The 13,706-nt window shown below is 40.7% G+C and overlaps 1 protein-coding gene across 1 annotated transcript in view; it reads left to right on the top strand.

Annotated features, from left to right (window-relative positions):
* The first annotated feature begins 173 nt into the window (after positions 1 to 173).
* ELP2 (elongator acetyltransferase complex subunit 2) overlaps positions 174 to 13,706 on the top strand; it is a 47,806-nt gene continuing 34,273 nt past the window's right edge. Inside the window, exons 1-3 of the mRNA XM_005889218.3 lie at positions 174 to 456; positions 7,443 to 7,521; positions 10,869 to 10,939. Of these exons, the coding sequence (XP_005889280.2) occupies positions 319 to 456; positions 7,443 to 7,521; positions 10,869 to 10,939 (288 nt within the window). The 5' untranslated portion in view covers positions 174 to 318. The remainder of the gene's footprint in view (positions 457 to 7,442; positions 7,522 to 10,868; positions 10,940 to 13,706) is intronic.

Genomic DNA, 13,706 nt, shown 5'->3' with positions numbered 1-13,706 from the left:
ACGTTCTCTGGGCACACGAGTCCTGGGTCTTTCTGGAGGGTTCTGAGCGCTTCCGGTCGCGTCTGTGTTCCTGGGACGCAGGCCGTGCTTGGGCCACGGTCCTCGACTCGAGGGTCAACGTTACCACAGACAGAGGGCCGCTTGGGCTGGGGTGGGGGGTGGGGCGGGCCCGGCGGAGGCGGGGTCGCCCCCGCCCCGCCCCCGGCCGCCTCGGAAACGCGGCCCGGATAACGCCCGCGGGAAGACGCGGCGGGCAGGCAGTTCCGCTCCGAGGGCGGAAGTGCGTGCCCAGGTTTCGGCCGCTGACCAGACAGCAACATGGTGGCACCCATGCTGGAGACGTCTCATGTGTTTTGCTGCCCGAACCGTGTGCGGGGTGCCCTGAGCTGGAGCCCCGGGCCCGGAGGGCTTCTGGCCTTCGGCACGTCCTGTTCCGTGGTGCTCTATGACCCTCAGGTGAGAGAAGTGGCTGGACCCCGTCTGCTTCTGGCGCCACATCTGCTGCTTATGCTCTGGGACGGACTCTGTAGAGGCTGCTCCAGAGCCTGGAGATCCGGTGTGCGGCCCGATCCGCTTAGGGGAGGGTGTCTGGGCGGTGGGTCTGGCTCTGGCGTGCGACACTCGCCTCTCGCCAGTCTCCTGCGTTGCGTCAGCCTGGGGTCACCCTGTCCTACAGGTGGCCTGTTAGCTGCAAATAGAAATTCAAACGATGATAACCTTTCTGAAGCCTTCTGTGGAAACTGTTACACTGTTAAGGAATCTATTTGGGTTTGAAAAGATTTGCATTTAAATGTGGGTTAAAGCCATCTCACAGGTGCCATCTCATTCTTTTAAAATTTAAAGTTTTTGTTTTCTGTTTGCCTTTAGCCGATGAACAATATTTTGATAGTCTAAGGTAACCAACCAGTGAAGGGACTCAGCCATGCATATACATGTATCCGGGGCTATCTCATTTTTGTATTTCCCTAAGTGTTACTTAGTAAACTTTTGCTGTTTTCAGTTTCAAAGAAATATCGCTTGCAGTTTAGCTTCGGGAGTGGACATTTTAAACAATGTGCCATTAGGGCAAAGGTCCTAGGAAGTGCAGATCTTAAGCACTTATCCATTCCCAGAACTGCATCCAAATGATTGTTTTCTTGGCCTTTTCGCTACCGACCTTCGTAAGTGACTAGTTTCTGTATTCTTCCCTGAGTTAATTGTGATCCCATTCCCACTGGCTGATTTTGGACAGTACAGTTAGTGTTGCTTCTCAAAAGATGCCTCAGTATAAAAAGTAAAATACTGGGAATTCAGATGCAGTGCAGGAGATAGCATTTTTTTTTTTTTTAATTTTACTAGTTTATTGCCAAATTCTGACTTAAGGGATTAGATCTCATAGACAGAGTGCCTGAAGAACTTTGGCTGAAGGTTCGTGGCATTGTACAGGAGACAGGGATCAAGACCATCCCCAAGAAAAATAAATGCAAAAAAGCAAAATGGCTGTCTGAGGAGGCCTTAGAAATAGCTGTGAAAAGCAGAGAAGCGAAAAGCAAAGGAGGAAAGATATACTCATTTGAATGCAGAGTTCCAAAGAATAGCAAGGAGAGATAAGAAAGCCTTCCTCAGTGATCAATGCAAAGAAATAGAGGAAAACAATAGAAGGGGAAAGATAGAGATCTCTTCAAGAAGATTAGAGATACCAAGGGAACATTTCATGCAAAGATGGACACAATAAAGGATAGAAACGGTGTGGACCTAATTGAAGCAGAAGATATTAAGAAGAGGTGGCAAGTATACATAGAAGAACTATACAAAAAAGATCTTCATGACCCAGATAATCACGATGGTGTGATCACTCACCTAGAGCCAGACATCCTGGAATGCCAAGTCAAGTGGGCTTTAGGAAGCATCACTATGAACAAAGCTAGTGGAGGTGATGGAATTCCAGTTGAGCTATTTCAAATCCTAAAAGATGATGCTGTGAAAGTGCTGCACTCAATATGCCAGCAAATTTGGGAAACTCAGCAGTGGCTCCAGGACTGGGAAAGGTCAGTTTTCATTCCAATCCCAAAGAAAGGCAATGCCAAAGAATGCTCAAACTACCACACAATTGCACTCATCTCACATAATAGCAAAGTAATGCTCAAAATTCTCCAAGCCAGGCTTCAACAGTACGTAAACTGTGAACTTCCAGATGTTCAAGCTGGATTTAGAAAAGGCAAAGGAACCAGAGATCAAATTGCCAACATCCACTGGATCATCAAAAAAGCAAGAGAGTTCCAGAAACACATCTATTTCTGCTTTGTTGACTATGCCAAAGCCTTTGACTGTGTGGATCACAACAAATATGGAAAATTCTTCAAGAGATGAGAATACCAGACCACCTGACCTCTCTCTTGAGAAATCTGTATGCATGTCAGGAAGCAACAGTTAGAACTGGACATGGAACAACAGACTGATTCCAAATTGGGAAAGGAGTACATCAAGGCTGTATATTGTCACCCTGCTTATTTAACTTATATGCAGAGTACATCATGAGAAATGCTGGGCTGGAAAAAGCACAAGCTCGAATCAAGATTGCCAGGAGAAATATCAATAATCTCAGATATGCAGATGATACCACCCTTATGGCAGAAAGTGAAGAAGATCTAAAGAGCCTCTTGATGAAAGTGAAAGAGGAGAGTGAAAAAGTTGACTTAAAACTCAACATTCAGAAAACGAAGATCATGGCATCTGGTCCCATCACTTCATGGCAAACAGATGGGGAAACAGTGATAGACTTTATTTTTTTGGGCTCCAAAATCACTGTAGATGGTGACTGCAGCCATGAAATTAAAAGACGCTTACTCCTTGGAAGGAAAGTTATGACCAACCTAGACAGCATATTAAAAAGCAGAGATATTACTTTGCCCACAAAGGTCCATTTAGTCAAAGCTATGGTGTTTCCAGTATTCATGTATGGATGTGCGAGTTGGACTATAAGCTGAGGGCTGAAGAATTGATGCTTTTGATCTGTGGTGTTGGAGAAGACTCTTGAGAGTCCCTTGGATTGCAAGGAGGTCCAACCAGTTCATCCTAAAGGAAATCAGTGCTGGATATTCACTGGAAGGACTGATGCTGAAACTGAAACTCCAATACTTTGGCCGCCTGATGCGAAGAACTGACTGATTGGAAAAGACCCTTATGCTGGGAAAGATTGAAGGCAGGAGGAGAAGGGGACGACAGAGGATGAGATGGTTGGATGGCATCACTGACTCAATGGACATGAGTTTGAGTAAACTGCTGGAGTTGGTGATGGACCGGGAGGCCTGGCGTGTTGCAGTCCATGGGGTTGCAAAGAGGTGGGACAGGACTGAGTGACTGAACTGAACTGAGTTTATTAATTTTATTAAAAAGTCCATCATCTTAGACATGCAGACAAAGGATGAGATGGTTAGATAGCATCACTGACTCAATGAACATGAATCTGAGCAAACTCCGGGTTATGGTGGAGGACAGAGGAGCCTGGCGGGCTGCAGTCCATGGGGTTGCAAAGAGTCAGACAGAACTTTGTGACTGAAGAACCGCGGACACATGACACACAGTCGACCAGCTGGCAACTGAAAAGATGCTCAACATCACTAATTAGAGAAATGCAAATCAAAACCTCAATGAGGTATCACCTCAGACTGGTCAAAATGGCTCTCATCAGAAAAATCTACAAATAATAAATATGGAGAGGGTCTGGAGAAAAGGGAACCTTCCTAGGATATTGGTGGGAATGTAAACTAGTGCAGCCACTATGGAAAACAGTTCAGTGTTCCTTAAAAAACTAAGATTAGAGATACCATATGAGCCAGCAATCCCACTCCTGGAGATATATCTGGAAAGCACAAAAAATGTAATTCAAAAAGTTGCATATACCACAGTGTTCATAGCAACACTATTTACAACCGTCAAGACATGGGGGAGCCTTGTGGGCTGCCGTCTGTGGGGTTGCACAGAGTCGGACACGACTGAAGCGATTTAGCAGCAGCAGCAAGACATGGAAGCAATTTATATGTCCATTGACAGATGACCGGATAAAGAGGATGTGGTGAGAGAGATATATATGTATACACACACACACACACACACACACACACACACACACGCGCGGGAATACAATTTAGCCATGGAAAGAATGAAGTAATACCATTTGCAGCAACGTGGATGGACCTACAGATAATCATACTGAGACAGAGATAAATGCCATATGGTATCACTTACATGTGGAATCTAAAAAATGTTACAAAGGAACTTATTTACAAAACAGAAATATTCTCACAAACTTACAGTTGCCTAACGGGAATGGGGCAGGGAGGGATAAATTAGGGCTTTGAGATGAACAGATACGTACTAACTATATCTTGGATAAACAATGAGGACCTATAGTATAGCACAGGGAACTATGTTCAGTATCTTGGAATAGCCTATAATGGAAAAGAATCTGAAAAAGAATACCTGAATCACTTTGCTTTACACCTGAATCATTATAAATCAGCCATACCTAAATTAAAAAGTTCCATCATCCTCCTATCCAATGCAGAGTCAAACTTATAAATGAAATAGTTGTGCTCATTTTTCTTGAGCTTGCTTGCCTCCTTCCAGTTTTTGTTTTGTTATTACCGGGCACTCTTCAAGAGCTTTTTTAATTTTATTGAAGTATAGTTGATTTATAGTGCTGTGTTAGTTTCTGTGTCCAGCAGAGTGATTCAGGTATACACATATATAGTAGCTTGCTTTTGCAGATTCCAGACTTTGAATCCATCCGTCCTTCACCCTCCACCCCCTGACAATGACAAGTCTGTGTCTGTGGGTCTGTTTCTGTTTTGAAGATACGTTCATTTGTGTCATATGTTAGATTCCACATAATGATATTTGTCTTTCTTTTTCTGACTTTCCTAGTATGATAATCTCCACGTTCATCCATGTTGCTTCAAATGGCCTTATTTTTTTTTTTTTTTTACGGCTGAGTAATATTACCTTGTATGTGTCTGTGTGTATATGTTTATCATGTTTTCTTTATCCCTTCATCTGTCGATAGATATTTAGGTTGCTTCCATTTCTTGACTATTGTAAAAATAGTGCTGCTTTGAACATCAGGGTGCATGCATCTTTTGAATTAGAGTTTTCACCTTTTCCAGATATATTCCCGGTAGTGGGATAGCTGGATCATTTGGTAGTTCTGTGTTTAGTTTTTTAAGGTACTGTTTTCCATAGTGGTTGGATCCATTTACATTCCTACCAACAATGTAGCAGGGTAGATCACTGCTACAACCACTCCCTCTTCAGCATTTGTTACTTCTGGACTTTTTAATGATGGCCTTTCTGACTGGTGTGAAGTGATATCTCATTGCAGTTTTGCTTTCCATTTCTCTAATAATTAGCGATGTTGAGCATCTTTTCACATACCTCTTGGCCATCTGTATGTCTTCTTTCTAGAAGTGTCTAGATCTTCTGCTCATTTTTTGAAAATTTTTGTTGTTGTTATTGAACTGTGTGAGCTGTTTGTATATTTTGGAAATTAAGCCCTGGTTGGTCACATCATTTACAGATGTTTTCTCCTAGTCTGTAGGTTGTCTTTTAGTTTTGTTTATGGTTTCCTTTGCTATGGTATAAAAGCTTATAAGTTTGATTAGATCCCATTTGTTAATTTTGCTTCTATTTCTGTTGCTTTGGGAGACTGGTCTAAGAAAACATTGATACAATTTTTGTTAGAGACTGTTTTGCCTATTTTCTAGGAGTTTAACAATGTCATGTCTTATATTTAAGTCTTTAAGCCATTTTATTTTGGGGTTTGATGTGAGGGTGTGTTCTGACTTTATTGATTTACATACAGCTGTCCAGATTTCCTGACACTTCTTGCTGGAGAGACTGTCTTTTCTTCATTGTATATTCTTGCCTCCTTTGTCAAAAATTAATTGACCCTAGGTGTGTGGGTTTATTTCTAGGCTCTCTGTTTTGTTCCGTTGATCCGTATGCCTATTTTTTTTTGCCAGTGCCATGTTGTTTTGATTACTGTAGCTTTGTAGCATTGTCCGATGTCTGGGAGGGTTATGCTTCATGCTTTGTTCTTTTCCATGCACTCCATAAATCACATAAAGCCAAAGGTAAACTTTACATTGGCCATCAACCAAGACTATAGAAGCCTATCTTTCTGCAGCTGTCTAATGGATTTGTACCCATGCCTTCCACCACATTTTTATTTTTAATGATAAATTGGTGGCTATCTTAGGGGATTTTAACATCAAGAAAAAAGCTGTATGGATCCTAGAAAGTTTTGTTTTGTTAAGTATTGTTGGCTGGGTATTTAATTAAATACAGGATTAAACGTGTCAGATGCTAAAGTGAAACTTCGGAGATGATGTTTGTTCAGCAAACTTTTGACGCTAGTCTTGAACTAAGTGATAATGACACAAAAATAATGGGTTATGACCCTTGCCCATCAAGGAATTCTCATTCTGGTGAGAAAGACAATGAAATACTTTAAATCAGCAGGCTCCAGTGTTTTTGGCACCAGGGACTGGTTTCATGGAAGACAGTTTTTCCACAGACCAGGGGTGCGAGGGTATGTTTTGGAATGATTCAAGCTCGTTACATTTATTGTGCAGTTTATTATTATTACATCAGGTCCATCTCAGATCATCAGGCATTAGATCCTGGAAGCTGGGGGCCCTGCTTTAGATTGTTTCCCAAACTCATATAACCCATGTGTGAACTATATTAGCTTATGCACATTTCCCTTTGTGTACCTTTTTCTCAGCTGTGAGAATTCCAGTTGATGTGTAAGCAGGTGTGAAGTCAGTGCTCTAGGCAACCGGTAGAGAAAGGGCTGTAAGAGCTGAGCCCAGTAGGCATAGTCTCCAGCAGTGGGGGATGTAGAGAAAACCCAGGTGTGGAGTGATCTGGTGAAAGCAGCAGTCTGAGGATCTGCAGGGAACCTGGCCGTAGGCCCTGAAGGGATCTGATGTCTGAGGACCTTCGTAGTTGTGGCCTAGTGACCTTGTGTCCTTAAGGCTGAAGAATCCAACACCAGATCAGCCATGGCATGCTAAGTAAGCTATGATTTTGCGTCCGTCAATCATGCATTCCCTGAATGAAGGGATTTTTCTTTTGGTCAACCCAATTCTTGAATTTGTACAAGCATGGTAAAAGTAGGCCCTGAGACCAGTGAGAACATAGGCCCTTGTCTAATCTGGTTTGGAGACAGGCTCCCTAAATAAGAAGAGGGTAGGGCTGAGTGAATGTGGAGTGGGGAAAAAGGCAGGAATGAATTTTAAAAAGTGAATGGATGACTTAAGCCATGGTAAAGTTTATGAGTTAAGGAAGGTGATTCTGTTTGAAGTAATCCTGAACGTTTTCTGACATCTGGTATTTATTAATTTATCAGCTCCTCTGTGGGACACATTCCAACATACTAACTGGTATTTTCCCCTCTACAGAAAAGGGTTGTTATCACCAACCTGAATGGTCATACTGCTCGAGTCAATTGCCTACAGTGGATTTGTAAACAGGATGGTTGTAAGTATTAATCTAACTTCTCTTAATTTAACATTACTGTATCTGATATTATGTATTTAGAAAAATAGAAGAAAAATGACATGCCCAATGAAATATCTGACTTATACTACTTCTGCTTTGTAGCAATTGAAGCATGGATAACACAGCAGTACTTAGGATGAGGGTAGAGGCAGCCCCTACTGAGGCGAGAGCCCCGCCATTGCCCACAGCTTTTGATCCAAAGCCTGTATGCAGGGCTTGTATTGGAGCCCAGACTGGGATTCAGAAAATTCAGCCTGTAGGTGGTCTATTTCTGCCACAGACAAACAATTGTTTTTTTAGGCAAGGCATTGCATTTTTGTTGACCCTAGTTTGCATCTTAGTAATATACAAAAGGTAAAACTTTGAACTAAATCAGTGAGTGATTCATGAAAGCTGTGAGGTCAAAATTATTTTCTGAATAATACTAAGAAGTTATTCCTAGTCTTCATTCTGTCCCAAGTATGCAGCGCCATTTTCCAGTGGCTACATAATATGCGATGTTGCCACAGTTTAAACACAGGAGCAGATATGAAAATCCAGGTGTATTCTAATAAAGTCAGACTTTAAAGAGGTTTGCTGAAATATTAAACAGTACCTTTCTCCTTATTAAATTTTTTGTTTTGGGAAATACAGGGTTTCCCCCTATTAAAAAATGTTATGTTCTTGTTATTCGTAAGTGAACTAATAGACAAGTATTTTTCAAATTTCCCAGTTTTAATTTGTTGTGATTAATATTGACACATATAGCCTATATAAACAAAAGGTCTTTGGGGTCCTTAAAAACTTTTATGAGTGTCAGTGAGTTCTGATATCAAAACATTTGGGAATTGCTGGACTAGATTATCTCCAGGTCTCTTTCATCTCTGAGATTCCACGGCTCCAGAATTTTATTTAACATTGCTTTTAGATGGGCTTCTAAAATCCTGTGGAAATTCCTCATATGTCTTAACTATACCTACTATAGTGTTCTTATGGACTCTGAATTAATTTTATTTTTTGATTTTGCAACTATCTATTGAGAGCATTCTGAGCCAGGCCCAAAGGCAAAATTTCCTGAATTAGTGAGCTGTGGTTTTATCTATGACATTAAAAAAACATTTAATAAGCTACTTATTACAGTTGGTAATGTAGAGTTAGTCACATTAGGTCAGTAAAAACCATTAAATATTAGAAAGAGTGGCTGTTAGTACATATATTAAAATACAATTGTAATTATATTAATTGCCACCAAATGACATCAAAGCCTACTTGAATCTCAGTATAGGGATTCCTTTTAAAGTATTAATTTGGGCTTGTATGTTTTATCTTCCTTTTAAAAGTGAGGTTACATAAAATGAATTGTGTATCACTTGTGTATCACTGAAATCTATTATAGTTATGATTGATTTTCTCAGAATTGGATTCTATTGCCAGATAATTCAGGTACTCTTTCTAACCCATATATCAGTGACATGAAATTCTAATGATATTATTTTATATTTCCAAAACATCTGATTCTTATCACATTACTTTCAGGTACCTTAGAACAATTATCAGAATCTCATAGTTAGGTCAGTGGCTTAATTGTCATGACACAGGAAGAAATTAAAGCCCAAGTTTGTACCTAGTTGGCAGCAGGGTTAGGATATGAGCCTGGGACTTTTGAGTACACATCTAATGTGTTTAGATAGTCTGCCAGCTGTTTCATCTAACTATCTAGACATCAGTCAGTTCAGTTCAGTCGCTCAGTCGTGTCCGACTCTTTGCGACCCCATGAATCACAGCATGCCAGGCCTTCCTGTCCATCACCAACTCCCGGAGTTAACTCAGACTCACGTCCATCGAGTCAGTGATGCCATCCAGCCATCTCATCCTCTGTCGTCCCCTTCTCCTCCTGCCCTCAATCCCTCCCAGCATCAGAGTCTTTTCTAATGAGTCAACTCTTTGCATGAGGTGGCCAAAGTACTGGAGTTTCAGCTTTAGCATCATTTTTTCCAAAGAAATCCCAGGACTGATCTGCTTCAGAATGGACTGGTTGGATCTCCTTGCAGTCCAAGGAACTCTCAAGAGTCTTCTCCAACACCACAGTTCAAAAGCATCAATTCTTCGGCGCTCAGCCTTCTTCACAGTCCAACTCTCACATCCATACATGACCACAGGAAAAACCATAGCCTTGACTAGACAGACCTTTGTTGGCAAAGTAATGTCTCTGCTTTTGAATATGCTATCTAGGTTGGTCATAACTTTCCTTCCAAGGAGTAAGCGTCTTTTAATTTCATGGCTGCATTCACCATCTGCAGTGATTTTGGAACCCAAAAAAATAAAAGTCTGACACTGTTTCCACTGTTTCCCCATCTATTTCCCATGAACCAGCAGAAATAAATAAACGGAAAATCCAAACCAAAATTATATTAGGTTATTTCCCCCTTTTTGATTCTTATTCATTTTCTTCTATCAATAAATGTTTGAAGGAGCTAATTTGAAATATGTGTTTGATTTCAAAAATATTTCATGTGCTGGATAGCACCAGCTAACTGTAGTGGCTGGTATATGTTATTTCTACCCAAAGTGTTTAGCCTGAGTCTCATAAGGAAACAACCAGGCAAGTTCACATTGAGGGACATTCAGCAAAACAACTGGCCTGGACTCACATTGTGACAAAAGGAGAAACTGGAAAGTTATTCAGGATTAAAGGAGACTTAAAAAATGTGTCAATCAAATGCATAATGTATGGTCCTTAGATTTTTGACTAAAAAAGAAGTTACAGAAGACATTACTGGGACAATCTTGGGGAATTTTAATATGTATTATTACGTAACATTACTGTGTCAGTGTTAACATTCTTGAACGTGATAATTATATGTGGTGGCTCAGTGGGTAAAGGATCCACCTGTCAATGCAGGAAATGTGGGTTCAATCCCTGCGTTGGCGAGATAGATCCCCTATTGAAGGAAATGGCAGAGCACCCCAGTATTTATGCCTGGGAAATTCCATGGATAGAGAAGCCTGGTAGGCTACAGTCCATGGGGTCGCAGACAGTCGGACACGACTGAGCGACTAATCAACAACAATGTAGGAGAGTGTTCCAGTTTTTGAGAAGAATAGGGTAAAATATCTTAAGGAGCAAAGGTCATCATGCCTCCAACTTATTTTGGAATGGTTTATCAAAAGCAAAAATGGAGGTGTGTGTAAATGTACATACAGGGAGTAAGATGTTAAGCAAATATGGCAAAATCTTAACAGTTGGTGAATACAGGTAAAGGTATGTGAGTTTTGTTTTTTCCATAGCTTTGAAGTTTTTCAAAATAGCTGGGAAAAAATGTTCACTGAGATACGATTTTTTTCAGCTCCTTCAACTGAATTAGTTTCTGGAGGATCTGATAATCAAGTGATTCACTGGGAAATAGAGAATAATCAGGTGAGTAGACATGTTTATGGTTATAAGAAATGACTGTTATATCTACATTTATTTTCAATTTTTCCTGTCATTTTTCTTGTGTTCCTCCTTGATGAAGCTCCTCATTCTTGCTTATCAGTAATCCAGATCCTGTATCTTCCATATGTCATAGGTCCTGTCCCCTTCCTTCTAATACCTGCTTTCATATTCATAGGCTTTCAGTCATTTCTTTGAATGTCTTTTATCATTTGAAATAATTTACAAAGTGCTCTTACATGGGCTATTTTGTTTTCGGTTATCGCAAAAATTCATACTGCTGTGTGGATAGGACAATGGTTGCCTTGTGGATAGAGATTTATATAATTCTGCGTGATGTTATAATATGCAGTACTGGGTGTGCATGGACCTCTACGGATGGACGTTTAGGTTGGTTTTAGTTGGAAGCAGAGATTAAAAATGTGAAGTTGGTGCATCAGATATTTGAACATCTGCCATGCAGAAGATACAAATGAGGCAAAATCCTATTCATGAATTGTGCATATATATCAAAGGCAAGATGTGCTTAAATAACTACAGATTTGTTTAATAAGTACAAAGGTGGCTCTGTAGGTGAGTGCTTGCACTTGCTATACCACAGTCATACCGCTGTGAAAGTTCAATAGGGATTTAAGAGGTGGCCCTTGAGTTGAGTCTAATAGTATGAGATGATTTTTTTAGGAAGAGTTAAAGGGTTGAGGATTCCAAGTAGGAAAAATGCATGAATCAAAGTTCAAGTAAGAAAGGAGACCATTTGCTCAGAAGTATTCAGTTTTTACCATAGCCTAAGATGTCTTAAGGGCAGGGCTTTTCGAGCTCGTTCAGAGAATTATTCATCTGTAAGCTCTGTAAAAAGGAATCTGTGGCCACTGGGAAAACAGTGCATCTACTTTTCTTAGAGAATCACTAAGTGTGCATGAGCGTAGTGAAGGCTCTGAAAAGCTCTGACATGGGCAGACCTGCTCATCTTTTTTCAGCCAGTGTTTCCTTCAAGTCTGATTCCCCGCCCCCCCTTTAAATCCCTTAGCATCCATTGTAACTTTGAGGAACACAGATTTGGAAATATTTCTGGATACCACATGACAGGCAGTGGAAGTGTTACTTTTCTAGTAAGAAGAGGAGGAGACAATTTCGTGAGACTGCGTTCACGAGTTTGTTGTTTATGAACAGGCATTTGGAAGTCATTCAGGATTTCTTGCCTGGAAAATCCTATGGACAGAGGAGCCTGATGGGCTTCTGTCCACAGGGTCATGGGAATCGAACATGACTTAGCAGCTAAACCCACCACCAGCAGCAGGATTTCTAGGTAGTGGAGTATGTATGTCAAAGGCAAATGAGTCTGACAGGAGTGTGCCAAATTGGAATGGGAAAAAATATGAAGGAAGAGATATGAAATGTATTTGTGAAGGCAAAATTATTTTGGCATTGACTAGATAGTTGTCAAAGGAGTGGGAATCTCGTGGGTAGAGAAGTGAGAAATCAAAAACAGTGGGATTCTGTCTCCAGGCCCTGGAAGAAAGATGCTTCTACAAAGCAAAATAGGCAAGTGGGAGGGAAGATGTTGTAAACATTTTACTTGTATTGCTGGCCAGACACCCAGACTTGTCTCCAGAGAAAGGGGCCAGATGTGGAGGTGGGGATTGTGGAGTCACTTAGACTTGAATGAGAACTGCAAAGGCTTATGTAGCAAAGCAGCTCCTATTTGGACTTATCTTGGCAGAGGAATTCAGAGAGAACCACTTTAGTACTCATTTTTTGAGACCTTGAGTTAAGACTTGCAAGACTCTTTTGTCAGTGCTGCCCTAAGCTTCTGTCGGTAGAGAGACTTGCAGGATAAGTATCTGATGGCAGACGGCGAACTTAGACATGGACCAGAAAGGAGGCTGAGGCTAAACAGGAAGAGCAGGAAGATGAAAGGCCTCAAAGAGGGGTGAAGGGAATAAGAGGATTTGAGGGAAGGAGTCACACATTGTAGCTGGAGAGGCTTAAAGGTTCCATCTGGTATGTATTTTCACGCACACAGGTGCTCACTGCATCTTGACTTCTGATAAAAGGAGGTAGTTCTAAGCTGGCATAATGAGAGATTTGAGTCTTTGACTAGTGGGCGTTGTTTTTTAACAAGCCAGTGAACTTGAGAGATTTGTTTTGTTTGAGCTTTTAAGATTCTCTGATGGTTGAAATAAAATTCTGCTTAAAGATGTGAAGTGACATAGAAAAGAAATTTATGATTGCCATAGGGGAAAGGGGATGGGGATGGGGTAAAATTAGGAGCCTGGGATTAGCAGATACAAACTATATAAAATGAACAACACAACAAGGCCCTACTGTATAGTACAGGGAACTTTATTCAAAACCATAAGAGGAAAGGATATGAAAAAGAATATGTATAATACAACGTAACACTGTAAATCAATGATACTTCAGTATAAAATAAAACAGAAAAAAACAGGTGTGAAATGAGTTTTTCTATAGATTTAACATTTGGGAGGTAATTATACAGACTCAGATAGCATTACCTACTGAGTGGACATGAATTTGAGCGATCTCCGAGAGATAGTGAAGGATGGGGAAGCCTGGCATACTGCAGTCCCTGGGGTTGCAAAGAGTTATACATGACTTAGTGACTGAGCAACAACAATAACAATAAATTTTAAATACCAGAAAGTATAAAGAAGAAAAAAGACACAAAATTTCCGTGGCTAACATTCTAATGAAGATTGTTCCATATCTGTAGTGTTTAATTATGTACTGA

Source organism: Bos mutus, chromosome 24 (assembly GCF_027580195.1).
Source record: "Bos mutus isolate GX-2022 chromosome 24, NWIPB_WYAK_1.1, whole genome shotgun sequence".
NCBI lineage: Eukaryota > Metazoa > Chordata > Mammalia > Artiodactyla > Bovidae > Bos > Bos mutus.
This window is presented reverse-complemented; position numbering and strand designations above follow the sequence as displayed.